The sequence below is a fragment of the Callithrix jacchus genome, chromosome 12, assembly GCF_049354715.1.
Source record: "Callithrix jacchus isolate 240 chromosome 12, calJac240_pri, whole genome shotgun sequence".
In the NCBI taxonomy this organism is placed as follows: domain Eukaryota; kingdom Metazoa; phylum Chordata; class Mammalia; order Primates; family Cebidae; genus Callithrix; species Callithrix jacchus.
Window position 1 is genome coordinate 4,875,214 of NC_133513.1, and position 17,375 is coordinate 4,892,588.

The window sequence follows — 17,375 nt, forward strand, 5'->3', positions numbered from 1 at the left end:
TCAGGAGGCGGAGGTTGCAGTGAGCCCTGATTGTGCCATTGCATTCCAGCCTGGGCAACAAGGCGATAAGAGCAAGACTCTATCTCAAAAAAGAAAAATAAAAAAAGTAGCTCCCCGGACTCCTGGGCCCACATCTGAGATGCCACCATCAGTGAGTCACTTCTTTCACCAGTGGCAGCTGCTGTTAGCCCAGAAATGCCCCAGTGGCCCTGCCAGTCATCACTGCCCCAGTGCACATGGATCAGAGGCCCTGAGGCCAGGCTGGCAGGGAGCGGGGAGTGGGTGGCAGGGGCATGCGGCTCATCTGACTCTTGCACAGGCAGGGATGCTGGCCAGTGTGTGGGTCTAGCACTGGCAGGCGCTCAGTAAATATTTTGTTGAGTGAACGTTGAATCATGCCAAGGTCTCTCCCCTGTGGCGTTTCAGAGACTCTACCCTCTACACCCTGGTTATGAGGGAACTGGTCTCTGGGGCCTTTCTCCAGGACTTGTGCCAGGAAATCTTCATCCAGGTCCTCAGGGCTTCCCCCTGCTCCTCCTGGGCCCTTCTCCTCAGGGCGGTCTTCCTGGCCACCCCATCTCAGGGACAGTGGCATCTCGGGCAGGGCCCAAGGCTACCCTTGGGTCTCCAGGGCAGTGAGTCAGGTCTTCAGAAAGGTAGAAAAGCTGGAATGGAGAGGAAACCTGAGTGGGAGGCAGAGAGGGAGGCCAGAGCCTTCAATCCTCAGCCACTTGCAGACTTGCCTCTTCTACATTTTTTTTTTTTTTTCCGAGACGGGGTTTTGCTCTTGTTACCCAGGCTGGGGTGCAATGGCATGACCTCGGCTCACCACAACCTCCGCCTTCTGGGTTCAAGCCATTCTCCTGCCTCAGCTTCCTGAGTAGCTGGGACTACAGGCACGTACCACCATGCCCAGCTAATTTTTTTGTATTTTTAGTAGAGACAGGGTTTCACCATGTTGACCAGGATGGTCTCGATCTCTTGAGCTTGTGATCCACCTGCCTCGACCTCCAGTGCTGGGATTACAGGCATGAGCCACCGCGCCCGGCCCACATTCATACACTCGCTGAGCCCCAGGATGCAGCAGGCATTGACCACGATCCTGGGAGTCCACAGGGAGCCCCCCACCACCCACACTGTTCCCCCAGCACCCAGCTTCACAGTGGCCCTCCAGGGTCCAAGCTACCGCCCACCTCCTGGACAACTCACTGTCATCCGTCACCTGCCTCCCACTCCCAGGAGGACATGTGCTTCCCAAGCACAGGACCTGTGTCTTATTCATCATGTGTGTCCTGGTGCCCAGAGGGGCCTGGCATACAACAGGTGCTCAATACATATTTGCTGAGTGAACTGGGGAAGCCACCCACCTTACTTCAGAAGGCAGTGGGGTGGGGAGCAGGAGGGCCCCAACCACCCTGGGTGCAGAGCTGACCTGGGGACAGCGAGTAGGGTGGGGGCCCAGCTGACATTTCTGCTCAGGGGCGACACAGCCCCTCGCCTTGGCCACTCTGCGTTGTCTTTTCCTGCAGTTCCCCCAAACCCCCTCTGAGTTGTGGGACAGAGAATAACACATCCTCTGGGGCTCCCGAAGGCCCTGCTTTTTGACTTGTCTGTGGGTGGGGCAGGGCATGGCCTCTCTGCCACGAGAATGCAGTAACCCTTAACAGACCGAGAAGGTGGGCAGCAAAGAGTCCTCCCTCAGGTCAAATCACATCCTGCTCAGAGCGTGGAGCCCCTGAAGCAGCTGTGGTGGTCTGCCAGGCCCCGACCTCCGACTCGGCTGGGAGCAAGGTTGGGCACACCCCGGGCAGGATGAGGCACCTCCTCCTCCAGGCTCCCGAAGCCCCCCCGCCCCGGACACCGTGCAGTCCCAGCAGCCATCCCAAGAGTTGGGGTGCAGGTCCGGCTCCACCACTCACCCAGCAGTGGGGCATCCCAGGTGAGTCACTTAACCACCGTAGGCTGCCTCAGTTTCCTCATCTACAAAGTGGGAATAATAAGGAAATTTGAGGATTAGGCGAGGCGATGCATGGCCCTCCTGAATGTTTGCTCTATTATATTATATGCATCCTCTATCTGTATCTGTATAAACATGTGTGTTACATTCACTGCTACACCTCCCCCCACACCCCCCACCCCCCGCCGTAGCAAGTGCTGCTGGAGGCTTGTTGATGAAATGGGTGAAGGGGTGCAGGCTCCTACCTCTGTGTGGAGGAGGAAGCCTGCTCTGCTGTGTGGGAGTGTCCCAAGTGTGGGGCACTGAGGGGCACTGTGGGGCACTGAGTCAGGGAAGGTCTCACAGGATCCAGCCCCAGGTTGCCATTGCCGCTGCTGGGTGGAAGCACCAAGAATCCACTCCCAGGACCCGAACGGCACAGCCCAATTCAGCCCAGCTGCTCCTTGGCTCCTGGGAGTCCCAGCCCTTCCTGGGGCCCCTTCTCTCCCAACCCCCCGGTTCACCCAGCCCTGGTGCCCATGGGCTCCTCCCCTTCCTGGGAGTTCAGGTGAGAGGTGAGTCCTCAGGTATCTGAATGGCAGGGCCAAGCCCCACCCGCAGGAAGGACGGGAGGGCAGCCACCAGGAGGCCACCTAGGTCGCCACTCACCTGATTCACAGCTTTTGGGAAGTGGGTTAACGGGATTCCCCGAGCCCTGGGTTGGGCCAGGTCTCTGGGCTGAGTCACAGGGGCCTGGCCCCCTACTGGTGGGAGCCTCCGGCACCCCCTTGATCCCTAAGGCCCTAGGACCTTCCCAACACCCAGTTCCCCAGACTTCAGCCACTCCAGACCCAAGCCATCCCCAGCCCAGAACCCCTTCCTTTCAGTGCCCTGGGACCTTTCTCTGCCCCTGGACAGTCAACGTTAGGACCATTGGGTCCAGGCTCCGTCCCCCGCCCTCCAGAGGCCACAGGCTGCACCCACAGCTGGAGCCTGGGGTCTCACCTAGAGCCCCCCCACGCCCTGTAGCGGCTGGCTTCCTCCCCGAAGCCCCGCCCCCTGCCCATGACCCACAGAGGGAGCCACCTGGGGACTGGTCTGACGGCATTCCGCCTCCTGGGATAAAACCTGGGGTGACCTGCAGGGAACCTACACACCCTGACCCGCATTGCCCTGGGTCCCTCGAGCCTGCTGCCTGCGCCCCTGCCCCACCAGCCACGGTGGTTTGTGGAGCCCCCCCAGCCATGGGTGGGGGCTGTCTCATCATCTTCACCCTGCTGAGGGTGCTGCTGCTGGCGGGTACGTCCGAGACTGCGCCTCCCTCCTCCTCCCGCCTTCTCCCTCCTCCTCCCGCCTTTTCCCTCCTCCTCCCTCCCTCCCCGCCTGGCTTCTCTCCTCTCTCTGCTTCTGCTCTCCGTTTATCTCTGGCTCCTTAACTGCTCGGTGCCTCGGTTTCTTCTACGGCTGTGAGGATTAAACAGAAAATGCAGCATGCCCACGCGCACCTCGGCCTCCAGTTACTGTCGTCCTGGTCGCCTTCACCTCCTCCCTCTCGCCTCCATGTTCTCCCATCTCCTCCTCCCTTGCCTCTGGGGCAGGAGGTTATGGGGAGGGCACCAGCAGCGTCCAGGCCGGAGGGGTTCAGGTCTGTGTCTCCCTCGGAGGATCTGGTCCTGGTCGCCGGCAGACAGGCTGGACGGGAAGCTGCGGGAGGGCAGGGCCACAGCTGGGCCGCCAGGGCCTGGCCAGGCCCCAGGAAATGCCCTGCCGGGAGGGGCCCTGGGGGTGAGAGAATTGAGGAGCTCCCTGGGCACTGGAGGGATGGGGGTTCCCCACCACCAGGTACTCAGGGGGACCCCTCTTCACTGGGCACCGGGGGACTCTCCTTACTGGCTGCTGGGGGACCCGTCTTCACTGGACGCTGGGATCACTACTCACTGGGCGCTGGGACCCTCCTTACTGGGCGCTGAAACTCTCCTCACTGGGTGCTGGGATCACTACTCACTGGGCGCTGAAACTCTCCTCACTGGGCGCTGGGACCCTCCTTACTGGGCGCTGGGATCACTCACTGGACGCTGGGATCACTACTCACTGGGCGCTGGGACCCTCCTCACTGGGCGCTGGGATCACTATTCGCTGGATGCTGGGACCTCCTCACTGGGCGCTGGGATCACTATTCGCTGGATGCTGGGACCTCCTCACTGGGCGCTGGGATCACTATTCACTGGATGCTGGGACCACTATTCACTGGATGCTGGGACCTCCTCACTGGGCGCTGGGATCACTATTCGCTGGATGCTGGGACCTCCTCACTGGGCGCTGGGATCACTACCCCCTGGGATCTGGGACCCTTCCTGAGCATTGGGGGCACCTCACCACTGGGTCCTGGCGTCCCTCACTGGCCTGACCGATTCCTTCTCTCGCCCTCAGCCACCCTCAATGCGGCCAGGATACCTGGTGAGTGGAGGGGGCAGCTCTGACGGGAGGGGGCAGGGAGGAGGCCCAACCGCAGGCAGGGTGTGTGTGTCCCTCGCCTGGGAACCGTTCAGAAAGGGGCTGGGGTGATGCGGGAAGGAGCCGGAGGGACAGGGAGGCAGGAAGGAGACACTGATAGGAGGAGAAAGGCTTGAGAGGTGCTAGGACTGGAGGAGAGAGACCCAGGAATGTGAACGGAGCGGAGCGGGCCGGGTAAGGAAAGAGGGGGAGAAAGAGACCAGGTGCAGCCGACAGGGAGGGCGTGGGAGGGCCAGGGCCAGTGCCAGGGGAGGACCAGCGCAGAGCGCGGCTGGAGGAATGGAAGGCATTGGGGAAGTGGGCGGAGCTCGGGTGGGGGTGGGGTTTGGAGTGCAGGTGGAGCTTAGGGTGTGGGCGGAGCTCGGGTGGGGGTGGGGTTTGTAGTGCAGGTGGAGCTTAGGGTGTGGGCGGAGCTCGGGTAGGGGTGGGATTGAGTGCAGGTGGAGCTTAGGGTGTGGGCGGAGCTCGGGTGGGGGTGGGGTTTGGAGTGCAGGTGGAGCTTAGGGTGTGGGCGGAGCTCGGATAGGGGTGGGATTGAGTGCAGGTGGAGCTTAGGGTGTGGGCGGAGCTCGGGTGGGGGTGGGGTTTGGGGTGCAGGTGGAGCTTAGGGTGTGGGCGGAGCTCGGGTGGGGGTGGGGTTTGGAGTGCAGGTGGAGCTTAGGGTGTGGGTGGAGCTTGGGGGCCTGAACGGAGCTTGGGCTGTGGGCAGAGCTTGGGGTGCAGGCTTAGGGACTGGGATTCTGAGGGCGGGTTGTAGGAAGTTGGAGATGACAAAACTTGACTCTCCTCTCCAGTTCCCCCAGCCTGTGGGAAGCCCCAGCAGCTGAACCGGGTTGTGGGCGGCCAGGACAGCGACGACAGTGAGTGGCCCTGGGTCGTGAGCATCCAGAAGAATGGGACCCACCACTGCGCCGGCTCCCTGCTCACCAGCCGCTGGGTGATCACCGCTGCCCACTGTTTCAAAGAGTATGTGCAGCTCCCCTGGGGCACTTGCTCCTCCAGGGCCTGGGCTCCCTTCACAGGCTCTGCTTCTGGGCCTCTGTTCAATCTTGGTGCCCCTCAGTAGCGACCTGGATTCTACCCGGAAGCCTCTCCTGCCTTCAGGGGCCTTCATTCCCGCTCAGGCATCTCCTCCCCGACCCTCCTGGCTGATCCTCCCCTTCCCTTTCCTTCCAGCAACCTGAACAAGCCGTCCCTGTTCTCTGTACTGCTGGGTGCCTGGCAGCTGGGGAACCCTGGCTCTCGGTCCCAGAAGGTGGGTGTTGCCTGGGTGCAGCCCCACCCTGTGTACTCCTGGAAGGAGGGTGCCCGTGCGGACATCGCCCTGGTGCGTCTCGAGCACTCCATACAGTTCTCGGAACGGGTCCTGCCCATCTGCCTGCCTGACGCCTCTATCCACCTCCCTCCAAACACCCACTGCTGGATCTCAGGTTGGGGGAGCATCCAAGATGGAGGTGAGGCTTCTTCCTCTCCAACGTGGTTGGGGTGGATGGGGACAGAGGATCAGGATGGCAGACACTCGGGGACACAGACACCATAAGCAGCAAAAGGGTGGAGGCCAGAGGCAAAGCATGACAGAGATGGAAGAAGAGATGGGTTGTGATCCAGAAGAAACCTCTGTGGGCGATTTCAGGCCATTTCTTTTTTTTTTTCTGAGGCAGGGTCTCACTCCGTCACCCAGGCTGGAGTGCAGTGGTATGATCATAACTCACTGCAGCCTCCGCCTCCCAGGCTCAACAATCTTCCCATTTCAGTCTCCCCGGTAGTCTGGCCTACAGGTGTGTGCCACCACATCCGGCTAATTTTTGTAGAGTCGGGATTTTGCCATGTTGGCCAGCCTGGTCTCAAACTCCTGGGCTCAAGCAATCTACCAGCCTCAGCCTCCCAAAGTGCCGGGATGATAGGTGTGAGCCACTGTGCCCGGACTCATTTCTACTTCAGAAGTGTCTTTGGCTATGTTTCGAGGCAGCAGCCAGCTCTGTGAAGCTATTCATTGATGCAGGAATGGCTGAAAGGAGGGACTAAGCGGAATGCAGGGTGACTGTAAAAAGAGGCCTGATTCCAGAGTGGGAACAGGCACCCCCTGGTGGCAGCATGCCACAATTGCGGGCAAAATTCTCAGGCGAAAATGCAGCCTCCTTAATTGTAAAATACAATTTTCAAACCACCTCTGGAGGCCTGGAAGACATCATCTTGAAACTCAAACTAGAGTACATAAAGCAAGAAGCAGGGAAGCAGCAAGAGAAAGCAGGATGACAGACTGACAGGCATAAGGATGATAGAGACTGGGCCAAGGAAGAGAAACATACAGGCAGAAATGAGGATAGATACAATGAAGACGGAGAGAGAGAGAGTTTGAGAGAGAGACAAAGAACACAGTGTAAGAAGATGACAATTTAACCAGATTCCAGAATAATTCAGAGAAATGACACCAGTTCAGGTGTGTGGGGATCCCACCGACTCTAAGGTTGCAGCCTCCCCATAATCTCTGTAGGGGCTTCTTCAAGAGCGAGAATTGCAGACTTACAGTCCACAATCTGCAGACCACAGGCTGTAGGAAAGGTGTGGGGATCCCTCAGGTCCTGGTAATTTTTGACATCGACTGGACATTTATTGAACACTTTTTCTGTGACAGTCCTGGTGCTGGATGAAGTAATGCAGTGTCTGAGACAGGGAAGGCTCTAACCATCTGTGGATATCAGAAAATTTATTGAAGAGGCAGAGTCCTAGGTTTTACACACTTGTTCTGATTCAGCAGGGCCAGAGGTGGAGATCTGGAATTTAGATTTTCTGAAAGCATCTTGGAAGAGCTAGAGAGCGAATCTGTTAGTATTTGAGAAACGCTGCTGAGGGGAATAGAGGGTGGGGTGGGGGGGATAGTCCCTTGAGGAGGCAACAAGTAGGGGAGGCCTCCAAGCCTGACTCTGTTCTCTTTCCTCCCAGTGCCCTTGCCCCACCCCCAGACCCTGCAGAAGCTGAAGGTTCCCATCATTGACTCGGAAGTCTGCAGCCGCCTGTACTGGCGGGGAGCAGGGCAGGGAGCCATCACTGAGGACATGTTGTGTGCTGGCTACTTGGAGGGGGAGCGGGATGCTTGTCTGGTAAGCACCCCCCAGCCAGGAGGACCTAGAGAAGGAGCCAGCATCAGCCATATCTCCACTGAGCCCCACCACCTACCTCTCCCTAGCCTCCTCCCCAGAACTGGCTGTGCCTGACAGCCTCCAGTCCCTATAGAACCAGCCTCGGCCTGGCTCAGCCACTCTCTTATACTTGTTCAGACACTAAACTGGGCATCCCAGCTGCACCGCCTCGCCCTCCAGGAGCTTGCATTCCCTTCAGGGGGCTTCCCCCGCCTCAGTGCCCAGAGCCAGCTCCAGCTCAGGGACTGTCTGGAAGATGGTCAGATAGTGCAGCGGCAGCACCCGGGCCTGGAGGTCCTGAGGCCTGGCTGCAGCTCCTACTCTGCCGCAGGGAATTCCCGCCTGGGTGGAGCTTGGGTCCTGCCCCCTCCAGGAAGGAGAAATAGGCTCCCGGGAAGGGGCTCATCTGTCCCCTGACAGGGCACGGGCCCTGGGTTCTGCCACCCCCTGTGCCATGGTGTTCCTAACCTCGCATCCTCTCCGCAGGGCGACTCCGGGGGCCCCCTCATGTGCCAGGTGGACGGCGCCTGGCTGCTGGCCGGCATCATCAGCTGGGGTGAGGGCTGTGCCGAGCGCAACAGGCCCGGCGTCTACATCAGCCTCTTAGCTTACCGCTCCTGGGTGGAGAGGATTGTGCAAGGGGTGCAGCTCCGCGGGCGCGCGCAGGGGAGTGGGGCCCTCAGGGCACTGAGCCCAGACTCCGGGTCCGCCGCGCGCTCCTAGGGCGCAGGGGTACTCGGGGCTCGGATCTGGAACTGGATCTGCGGCGGCCTCGGGCAGTTTCCCCTGCTGTAAATAGACCCGACTACCTCTGGGGGCTGCTGCTTTCCCGGCCAACTGCTGCTGCCGAAAGAAGGCCCCGCCCCGCTCCGCTCGGCTCGACGTTCCGCTCTGTGGCCTCAGGCCCCGCCCCCACGACTCCAGGCCCCGCCCCCTTGCCCCAGCACCCTTGTGTATATAAATGTTAATGATTTTTATAGCTATTTGTAACCTTTCCCACATACCTTATTTATTCGTCCAATTTCAATAAATTATTTATTCTCCAGTGTCTGTTTTTTTCCCCATGCCTGGGTCACTGGAAAGCAAGGATCCAGAGGGGGTTAAGGTGGGGGCTTTTGTATTTTCATTAGAGATGGGGTTTCGTCATATTGGTTAGGCTAGTCTCGAACTCCTGACCTCAGGTGATCCACCTGCCTCGACCTCCCAAAGTGCTGAGATTACAGGCATGAACTGCCATGCCAGGCCTTTGTTTTGTTTTTTGAGATGGAGTTTTGCTCTTGTTACCCAGGTTGGAGTGCAATGGCAAGATCTCGGCTACCTGCAACCTCTGCAATTGTCCTGCCTCAGTTTCCTGAGTAGCTGGGATTACAGGCATGTGCCACCAAGCCCAACAAAGAAAATCTTTTGTTGTATTTTTAGTAGAGATGGGGTTTCACCATGTTGGCCAGGCTGGTTTAGAACTCCTGACCTCAGGTGATCCACCCACCTCGGCCTCCCAAAGGGCTGGGATTACAGGTGTGAGCCACCGCGCCCCACCTGAGGCTTGTTTGCTTTAAGCCATGGTTGCTTGGATTTCCTTTTACTTGCAGCTAAATACATTCCTGACTGATACATCCGCTCCAAACCTTCCGTTTTGTAATGGGTTTAGACTTGCAGAAAACTCCTTTTGTTTTAAATAGGATTTTTTACAGAAAACTTTGTTTTCATGATACAGGATGTTAGATTTTATCAGCACAACTGAATCCCAGAAAAATTACCCAGATTATGAAGACCTTGAGCTCCCAGCTATCCGGAAGAATTTCAGACCCTCAAAGGGCCCCCCAGTTAGTTTCAGGTTTCCCCAACATTTTATTGCTGTTGTTAGAGAAGGGTCTTGCTCTGTGGCCCAGGCTGGAGTGCAGTGGTGTGATCACGGCTCACTGCAGCCTGGCAAAATAGTAGCTGTTAGTAAATGTTTCATGAGTTAGTGGTAATAAGTATCATTTATTTCATCAGTTTGGTGGACAATGTGGATATCTCTTTTTTTTTTTTTTCCTTTTTTTAAAAATTGAAACAGAGTCTTACTCTGTTGCCCAGGCTGGAGTGCAGCGATGTGATCTCGGCTCACTGCATCCTCTGCCTCCCAGGTTCAAGCAATTCTCCTGCCTCAGCCTCCCAAGTAGGTGGGATTACAGGTGCCCACCATCATGCCTGGCTAATGTTTGTTTGTTTGTTTGTTTTTCTGAGATGGGGTCTAGTTCTGTCACCCAGGCTGGACTGCAGTGGCGCGCTCTCTGCTCCCTGCAACCTCTGCCTCCCGGGTTCATGTGATTCCCCTGCTTCAGCCTCCTGAGTAGCTGGGACTATAGGTGCCCACCACCACACCTGGCTTTTTTTTTTTTTTTTTTTTTTTGGTATTTTAGCAGAGATAGGGTTTCACCATGTTGTCCTAGATGGTCTCAATCTCCTGATTTCATGATCTGCTTACCTTGGCCTCCCAAAGTGCTGGCGTTACAGGCCTTCTTTTTTCTAATTACTCAAGCATTCTCTTATTAACAGAGATCCTTTCTCTCTTGAGACCATCCCACTACCTCCATGGAATATCCAAGAATTTCACAGGTTTATGTGGGTCAGAGTCCAGTCCTATGGGAACTGGAAAATTCCATCATTCTTTCAGTTCTGTGGCTCTGGTCAACATCAAGTGGTGTGCCAATGGACACTGGTCTCCACAGTCCTACAGAGCCCCCTCGTTCCACGGCCACTGGTCTCCACAGTCCTACGGAGCCCCCTCGTTCCACGGCCACTGGTCTCCGCAGTCCTACGGAGCCCCCTCGTTCCACGGACACTGGTCTCCGCAGTCCTACGGAGCCCCCTCGTTCCACGGACACTGGTCTCCGCAGTCCTACGGAGCCCCCTCGTTCCACGGACACTGGTCTCCGCAGTCCTACGGAGGCCCTCTCGTTCCATCGGAAAGCCTTTGCTCATCTGGCCCCCTGCCCTGATTACTTACACGTGGGATCTGAGGTTGAAGGTCTTCAAAGTCACACTCACAGGCCCAGCCATCATTTCACAGAGCACATGTCTTAACGGGCTATGTGGCCATGTCTAAAGGGCTTCTGGTCTCAGCCACAAGCTGCACATGAACAGATGCTTGGGCTGAGCCTGTGTGTGTGAGTCCAAAGCCTGTACCATTTGCCAAAAAGTCGAGAAACAAGGTGTTGGGGTAAGGAAGGCAAGTTTATTTCAGAAAGTCAGTAAGCCAGGCCAGGCGCAGTGGCTCACACGTGTAATCCTGGCCCTTTGGGAGGTCAAGAGATCGAGATCATCCTGGTCAATATGGTGAAACCCTGCCTCCACTAAAAATACAAAAATTAGCTGGGCGTGGTGGTGCGTGCCTGTAGTCCTAGTTACTCGGGAGGCTGAGGCAGGAGAATCACTTGAACCCGGGAAGCTGAGGTTGCAGTGAGCCAAGATCGCACCACTGCACTCCAGCCTGGGCGACAGAGTGAGACTCCATCTCACAAAAACAAAAACAGAAAGTCGGCAAACCCAGAAGATGTAAGAACCTTACGTTAACAGAATTTCAGGCTCCTTTTATGTCAGGGGAAGGAGGAGGGTTGAAATCAAGAGGTGACCCATAATCACAGACGTCTGGGCGGCAGTGAAAGGAGGGCATCGTGAAACTTGTTTGTCCTCGGTCAGGTCACAAGACTCCTATAAATCATTTTTTTTTTTTTTGAGACGGATTTTCACTCTTGTTGCCCAGGCTGGAGTGCAGTGGCGTGATCTCAGCTCACTGCCACCTTTGCCTCCTGGGTTCAAGCGATTCTCCTGCCTCAGCCTCCCACCTAGATGGGATTACAAGCACCCGCCACTGCACCTGGCCAATTTTTTGTATTTTTAGTAGAGAAGGGGTGTCACCATGCTGGGCAGGCTGGTCTCGAACTCCCCGCCTTGGCCTCCCAACGTGCTGGGATTTCAGGCATGTGCCAGCACACCTGGCCACTCCTGTAAATCTTTAGCATAATATTGTTACTTGTGTGGACACTCCTTATTTCCTCGGGGGTAAGTTTTGAGAAAGGATTATTATCATGCTTGCTTTAAACTTAAAGTGCAGACTAAATTCCTCCCACAGTTCAGCTTACACACAGAGATAAGCAAAAGCAGCTCACCTAAAAAGGTGTCACCAGGTGGGAGGGCAGTTAGGAGCCTGAACCCAGAAGTATCTGAGACAGGTCTCAATCAATTTAGGGAGCTTATTGTGCCGAGGTTAAGGGTTCACCTGTGACAGCCTCAGGAGGTCCTGATGCCACGTGTCCTAGGTGGTTGGGGTACAGCTTGTTTTATACACTTCAGGGAGACATATTACATTAATCAATACATGTAAGACTGGCATTGGTTCAATCTGGAAGGGTAGGACCACTTGAAGTGGGGGGCTTCCAGGTCATAAGTAGATTTAGACATTTTCAGATCGGCAGTTGGTTGAAAAGAGTTATTATCGATAGAAAGAAATGTGTGGGGCTGGGCGCGGTGGCTCACGTCTGTAATCCCAGCACTTTGGGAGGCCAAGGCGGGTGAATCACCTGAGATCAGGAGGTCAAGACCAGCTTGGGCAACATGGTGAAACCCCGTTTCTACTAAAAATATGAAAGTTAGCTGGGCACGGTGGCACGCACCTGTGGTCCCAGCTACTTGGGAGGCTGAGGCAGGAGAATAGCTTGAACCTGGGAGGTGGAGGTTGCAGTGAGCCAAGGGCGTGCCACTGCACTCCAGCCTGGGTGATAGAGCAAAACTCCGAACAACAAAGGAATGCCCGGGTTACGATAAGGGGTGTGGAGGCCAAGGTTTTATCGTGTGGATGAAGCCTCCAGGTAGCAGGTTTCAGAGAGAATAGGCTGTAAATGTGTCTTATCGGACTTACACGTTTCGTATTGATCTTAATGCTGGTTGGCTTTTCTGAATTCCAAAAGGAAGGGGAGTATAATGAGGCATGTCCAACGTCTTTCCATCACAGCCTGAACTAGTGTTTCAGGTTAACTACACAATGCCCTTGGCCCAAACCATTCAGATGGCTGGAGGGTCTCGGAATTTTATTTTTGGTTTACGGAAGCAAAATGGACCTGGTCATACTAGGTCTCCTTTTCACCGCTGCTGGACGACTCAAGGGAGAACTGCCTTTGCAGTCTTTGGGGTTGCTTTTTGCTAATGGACCCGGTCGGGACTATTAAACTCACTAAACTCTGCTTTTGTGACTGGTTTCCTAACTGCAGCTCATTCAGCTACTTAATGTTTTATTTACTGTTTGGTTTGACTCCCATTTCCTGTTTTTCTCCTGTTGGTGAATTTTGCATTCAGTCCTTTCGGTTGCTTTACATTTCCCACGAGTTACATCCTTCAAATTCCTGTTCCGCAATGACATGGGCTATAGGAAATGCTGCAGAGACGTATCCTCGCTGGTGTTGTTTGGTGCCTCGCTTGTGTATCATGGCATGTAGCCAAAAGATACTTGGTTTAATCTGCGTACCAGGAAGTTGTGGCTATTTCACTGAGGACCCCATAAAGGCTTCATGACAGTTCCTTTTAGACATGCTCCTTAGCCCTATGCAAATTTACTCATGCCATTTCTCAGATTTGCATATCAAGTGGTCTTGAGAAGGTCATCTCAGGTTTAAATCGCCTACCAACAAAAGATTCCATCACAACTCCCCACAGCAATGGTGCTCACTAGCCTAATGTTAGCAGAAGTAAAAGAGACTGCTCACAAGATTCCAGTTAATAAACATTCCTGTCCAGTGACACACAGCCCTGCTTGCAAACGTAGAGGAAGCTGGCATCATGAAGTCGACCTTACTTCCCTTCCAGTACAAAATGAACACCTGCCAGTTTCATGTGTATTCATTTACATTTCACCAGAACTGGGTGACACAGAGAACGGCTATTTTCACTCTGGATTTTTGAGACCCATTACATTTTTTTTTCCTGTATATCTCTAAAAGACAGGCATGAAAAAGACCTATAATATCATTATCACACTAAACAAAAGTAACAATTCATTGACAACATCAAATATAATTAATGTTCATATTTCCTATTCTCAGGTCATTTTATATTTTCCAATGTGTGTGTTTGACTCAGAATACAAAGTGCTAAAAGGATAAAATCAAGACTCACGCAAATATAAAATTAATACATGCCAATTTTTCACTTTTAGAGAGACAGGGTCTGCTATGTTGACCCAGATGGCCTTGAACTCACGGCCTCAGGCGATCCTCCCACCTCCTCAGCCTCCCAAAGTGCTGGGATTACAGGCTTGAGCCACCGCGCCCGGCCTGGTCTCCTACTCTTGACCTCTGGTGATTCGCCCACCTCGGCCTCCCACAGTGCTGGGGTCACAGGCACGAGTCACCGCACCCGGTCTTATTTCACGTATTTAAATCACTCCGAGTTATTGCCCATACTGATGCTCCAACTGTCCCATCTTGGACCAGTGGGAGTGTCTTCTAGTTGGTTCCTGAGAGGGACCACTCATTTTCATACCTTCCATTGCCTGAGGCCAGGCTGGGATGACGCTCCAGGACCGCACACTGAATGGAACCCCGCCCGATCGCACGGGAAGTCCGTCGGACACCCTCTGGGAGTCCACCGGAAGTTCCGAGAACCACCCTCGACTTCCGGAAGAGCGCAGGAAGTTTGCTGGAAAACCGCCGGAAACGGACAGGAAGGAGACCCTGCGACCGCGAAGCCTCCTGCAGCGCCCCCTGTTGGCAGAGGCTCGGCGAGGCCGAGATGAGGTTCACGACGTGGCCGCGTGAGCATCCCGGCTGCGTGTGGATGGTTGGGCATGGAGCTGCCAGGAGACGACAGTGGGGAGCTTCCCCGGCGATCGTGGGCTTCTCGGGTCGGGCTGACTTCAGGCCGGACTGGAGTCCCTGCACAATACCAAGCACATGGCCCGGTCCTCAGCTGCCTCGGGGACCGGTTCCACCTCTGCTTCTGGCGCTGGGATGGGGGCCAAAGGTTTTGGGCAGAGGCAGCAGCAAGAGGCAGTAGCACCTGGAAAACACTGTGTCTCCTGAGTTGACCCTTCCTGTCTGGGGGCTGTGCCCTGGATGTGTTTGTTTCCATAGCAACGAACAGGGCTCCCGTGGGCTCCAGTCCCTTAGATAGGGTGCGCCCAGGGAGGGCGCTGCAGGAGCTGCAGGTCGCTCTGCTGGGAAGGGAGGCGAGAAATGGCCTCGGGCAGCTCACCCCCGGCTGGCCTGTGTTGGGACACACATTTCCTGGTGGGGGACGGGGTGAAGAGGGTTGGTCCCCCCTGTGCCTTGAGCAGAGCCTACAGTGGGTGAAACAGTGGGGGTCTCCTGCCTGCCTGCAGGATGGGTGGCGCTTCCACATCGCAGCCCAGCAGGGTGGACTGACCAGTCCCCTGACCTCTGGCTCCTTGGTGGGACTGGACTGAGGGGGACGCTGGCATTCTGGCCTCCTCTAAACCACCTCCCTGGAACATGTGGGACAGGAGCCCAAGAGGCATCTGAGGAGGGCGGGTTCTGCCAGGCACAGAGGGCTCGCTCCAGAGTGATTGTCACTGGTTAATGACCCACCATCCTCACCCCTCTTTGCCCCTCTGGTGCTATCCAAGGACTCTGACCCCATTGCAGTGTCTGTAGGGAAGAGGAGCCATGGGGCTTTGGGCAGGCCCCATCCTGCTTCTGCTGCCGTGCCTGCTGCCAGGTGAGGGGTGCGCCTCTGTCTTCTTCCTCCCAACCCCTGCCAGCCTATGTGCTCCCCTTTGCTCTCTTGCTTTCCAGGGGCCCATGAGGATGTGCTGCCTTTGGGTAAGGACCAGCTGTGGACATCCCATCCCTGCACTCACCCAGCCCCTACTCCTGGCCAGGGAGGACTGGCCCCAGGGAACATGCAGAGGCCCTTGGCCCTGGGAGCCTCATCCCTGGACATCAAGGGCAGAGGGATGTCAGGAGGTGTTAGGGTGAAGAGTGAGGCTGGGAGTGAGGGGCTTTCTGAGAGGGAAGAAAGCTGAGGTACCCCAGCTGCCCATCCGTCTGCAGAATGCGGCCACCCCAAGGAGGCCGGGAGGATTGTGGGAGGCCAAGACGCCAAGGAAGGACGCTGGCCATGGCAGGTTGGCCTGTGGTTGACCTCAGTGGGGCACATATGTGGGGGCTCCCTCATCCATCCACGCTGGGTGCTCACAGCCGCCCACTGCTTCCTGAGGTGAGTGGGGCTGGGTAGGGGCAGCCGGGCACTCATCACACCTCCCCTCGGTGGCTGCCTGCAGTGGTCTGTGTCTCTGTTCTCCCCCCAGGTCTGTGGATCCCAGGCTCTACCGTATTAAAGTTGGAGGGCTGTCACTCTCCCTTTCGGAGCCCCACTCCACCTTGGTGGCTGTGAAGAGGCTCCTGATCCACCCCTCGTACCATGGGACTGCCACCAGTGGGGACATTGCCCTGATGGAGCTGGACTCCCCCGTGCAGGCCTCCCTGTTCAGCCCTATCTGCCTCCCAGGACCCCAGACTCCCCTCGCCACTGGGACCCTGTGCTGGGTAACGGGCTGGGGGTCCATGCTGGAGAAAGGTAAGGGGGAGATGCACTCACCAGCCCCCACTCCTGGCCTGGGAGGACCGGCCCAGGAACCACATGGAGCCGGCCTGAGCATGTGGTCCCGTGTTTGTCTTCTCTCCCCTTCCACCCCACCCTGAAGCTGGGAGCACTGGGAGAACACTGGGAGACTGTGGGACTCCCCTTGGCTAAGGTGACCACCATGTTGGATTTTGGGGATCTTGAGCCCGTGTCGAGGATTGTGCCTGTGCTGGGGATGAAAAAGCTGTGGCTAAGAGGTCATGAGATTAGCCAGGGTCACGGGAGAGGATCTGGGCTTGAGCCCCACTTCCTGACCCCACTGCCTCCCGGTTTGGGAGTTGGGAGGGGTAGGGTGGGTAGGCAGAGAAGAGGTGGGAGGTGCAGGCTGCCATCATCACAGGTGAGAGGGAGGAGGCTCACCTGATGGGGACGAGTCTCAAGGTAGGCTCAGGCTGGCCCCCCTCAACATGTCTAGCCCTGTCAAGTGTCCTTCAGGAGGTGGCTATGCCCCTCCTGGACTCGAACATGTGCGAGCTGTTATACCACCTAGGAGAGCCCAGCCTGGCTGGCCAGCGCCTCATCCAGGATGACATGATCTGTGCTGGCTCTGTCCAGGGCAAGAAAGACTCCTGCCAGGTGACAGCAGCTCCTGGCCACCCCATCCAGATGTGTGGGCTCTTTAGGCTCACCCTGTCCTGGGCTCTGTCCCCATGTCCCACACCCCAGGGTCTTCAGAGGGACCGGAGTCCTTGCCTAGCCCCTTGGCCTCAGCAGCAGACTCTTGATGGCACTTGGGGCCCAGATGTCTCCCTCAATGTGAACTTCATGGGACCCTCCCTCTCTCTCCTCCAGGGTGATTCTGGGGGGCCACTGGTCTGTGCCATCAATGATACGTGGATCCAGGCGGGCATTGTGAGCTGGGGATTCGGCTGTGCCCAGCCGTTTCGGCCTGGGGTCTACACCCAGGTGCTAAGCTATACAAGCTGGATTCAGAGAACCCTGGCTGAATCTCACTCAGGCGTGTCTGGGGCCCGCCCAGGTGTCTCCGGCTCCCCCTTAGGTGCCTCTGGGACCCACCCAATGCTACTGCTGGAGCTGTTGAGCCTACACTTGCTTGGGGCCCTGTGAAACCAGGAGCCATGGATTCTGGGATCCCCCTTCTGGTAGGATTGATGAAATCTAATAATAAACACTGTAGGTGTGTATTT

General features: G+C 56.3%; 2 protein-coding genes across 5 annotated transcripts; both read left to right on the forward strand.

Annotated features, from left to right (window-relative positions):
• The first annotated feature begins 2,176 nt into the window (after positions 1 to 2,176).
• Positions 2,177 to 9,466, forward strand: PRSS22 (serine protease 22). Its single transcript, XM_035266272.3, has 7 exons — positions 2,177 to 2,249; positions 2,510 to 3,235; positions 4,367 to 4,393; positions 5,245 to 5,416; positions 5,627 to 5,904; positions 7,394 to 7,551; positions 8,077 to 9,466. Exons 1-7 carry the CDS (start codon positions 2,177 to 2,179, stop codon positions 8,311 to 8,313), a joined length of 1,671 nt encoding a protein of 556 aa, XP_035122163.3. The 3' UTR covers positions 8,314 to 9,466.
• Positions 9,467 to 14,252: 4,786 nt separating this feature from the next.
• LOC100408570 (serine protease 30) lies at positions 14,253 to 17,375 on the forward strand. Of its 4 annotated transcripts, XM_035266649.3 has the most exons (7): positions 14,253 to 14,377; positions 15,209 to 15,300; positions 15,378 to 15,404; positions 15,636 to 15,801; positions 15,893 to 16,161; positions 16,643 to 16,803; positions 17,020 to 17,375. In XM_035266649.3, the coding sequence occupies exons 2-7, from the start codon at positions 15,249 to 15,251 to the stop codon at positions 17,293 to 17,295; spliced, it is 951 nt and encodes a 316-aa protein (XP_035122540.3). In that variant the 5' UTR covers positions 14,253 to 14,377; positions 15,209 to 15,248; the 3' UTR covers positions 17,296 to 17,375. The 4 variants fall into 4 exon arrangements, with proteins under 4 accessions (XP_035122540.3, XP_035122537.3, XP_035122539.3 ...); XM_035266646.3 differs by having other exon boundaries at positions 16,643 to 17,375; XM_035266648.3 differs by having other exon boundaries at positions 15,228 to 15,300; positions 16,643 to 17,375.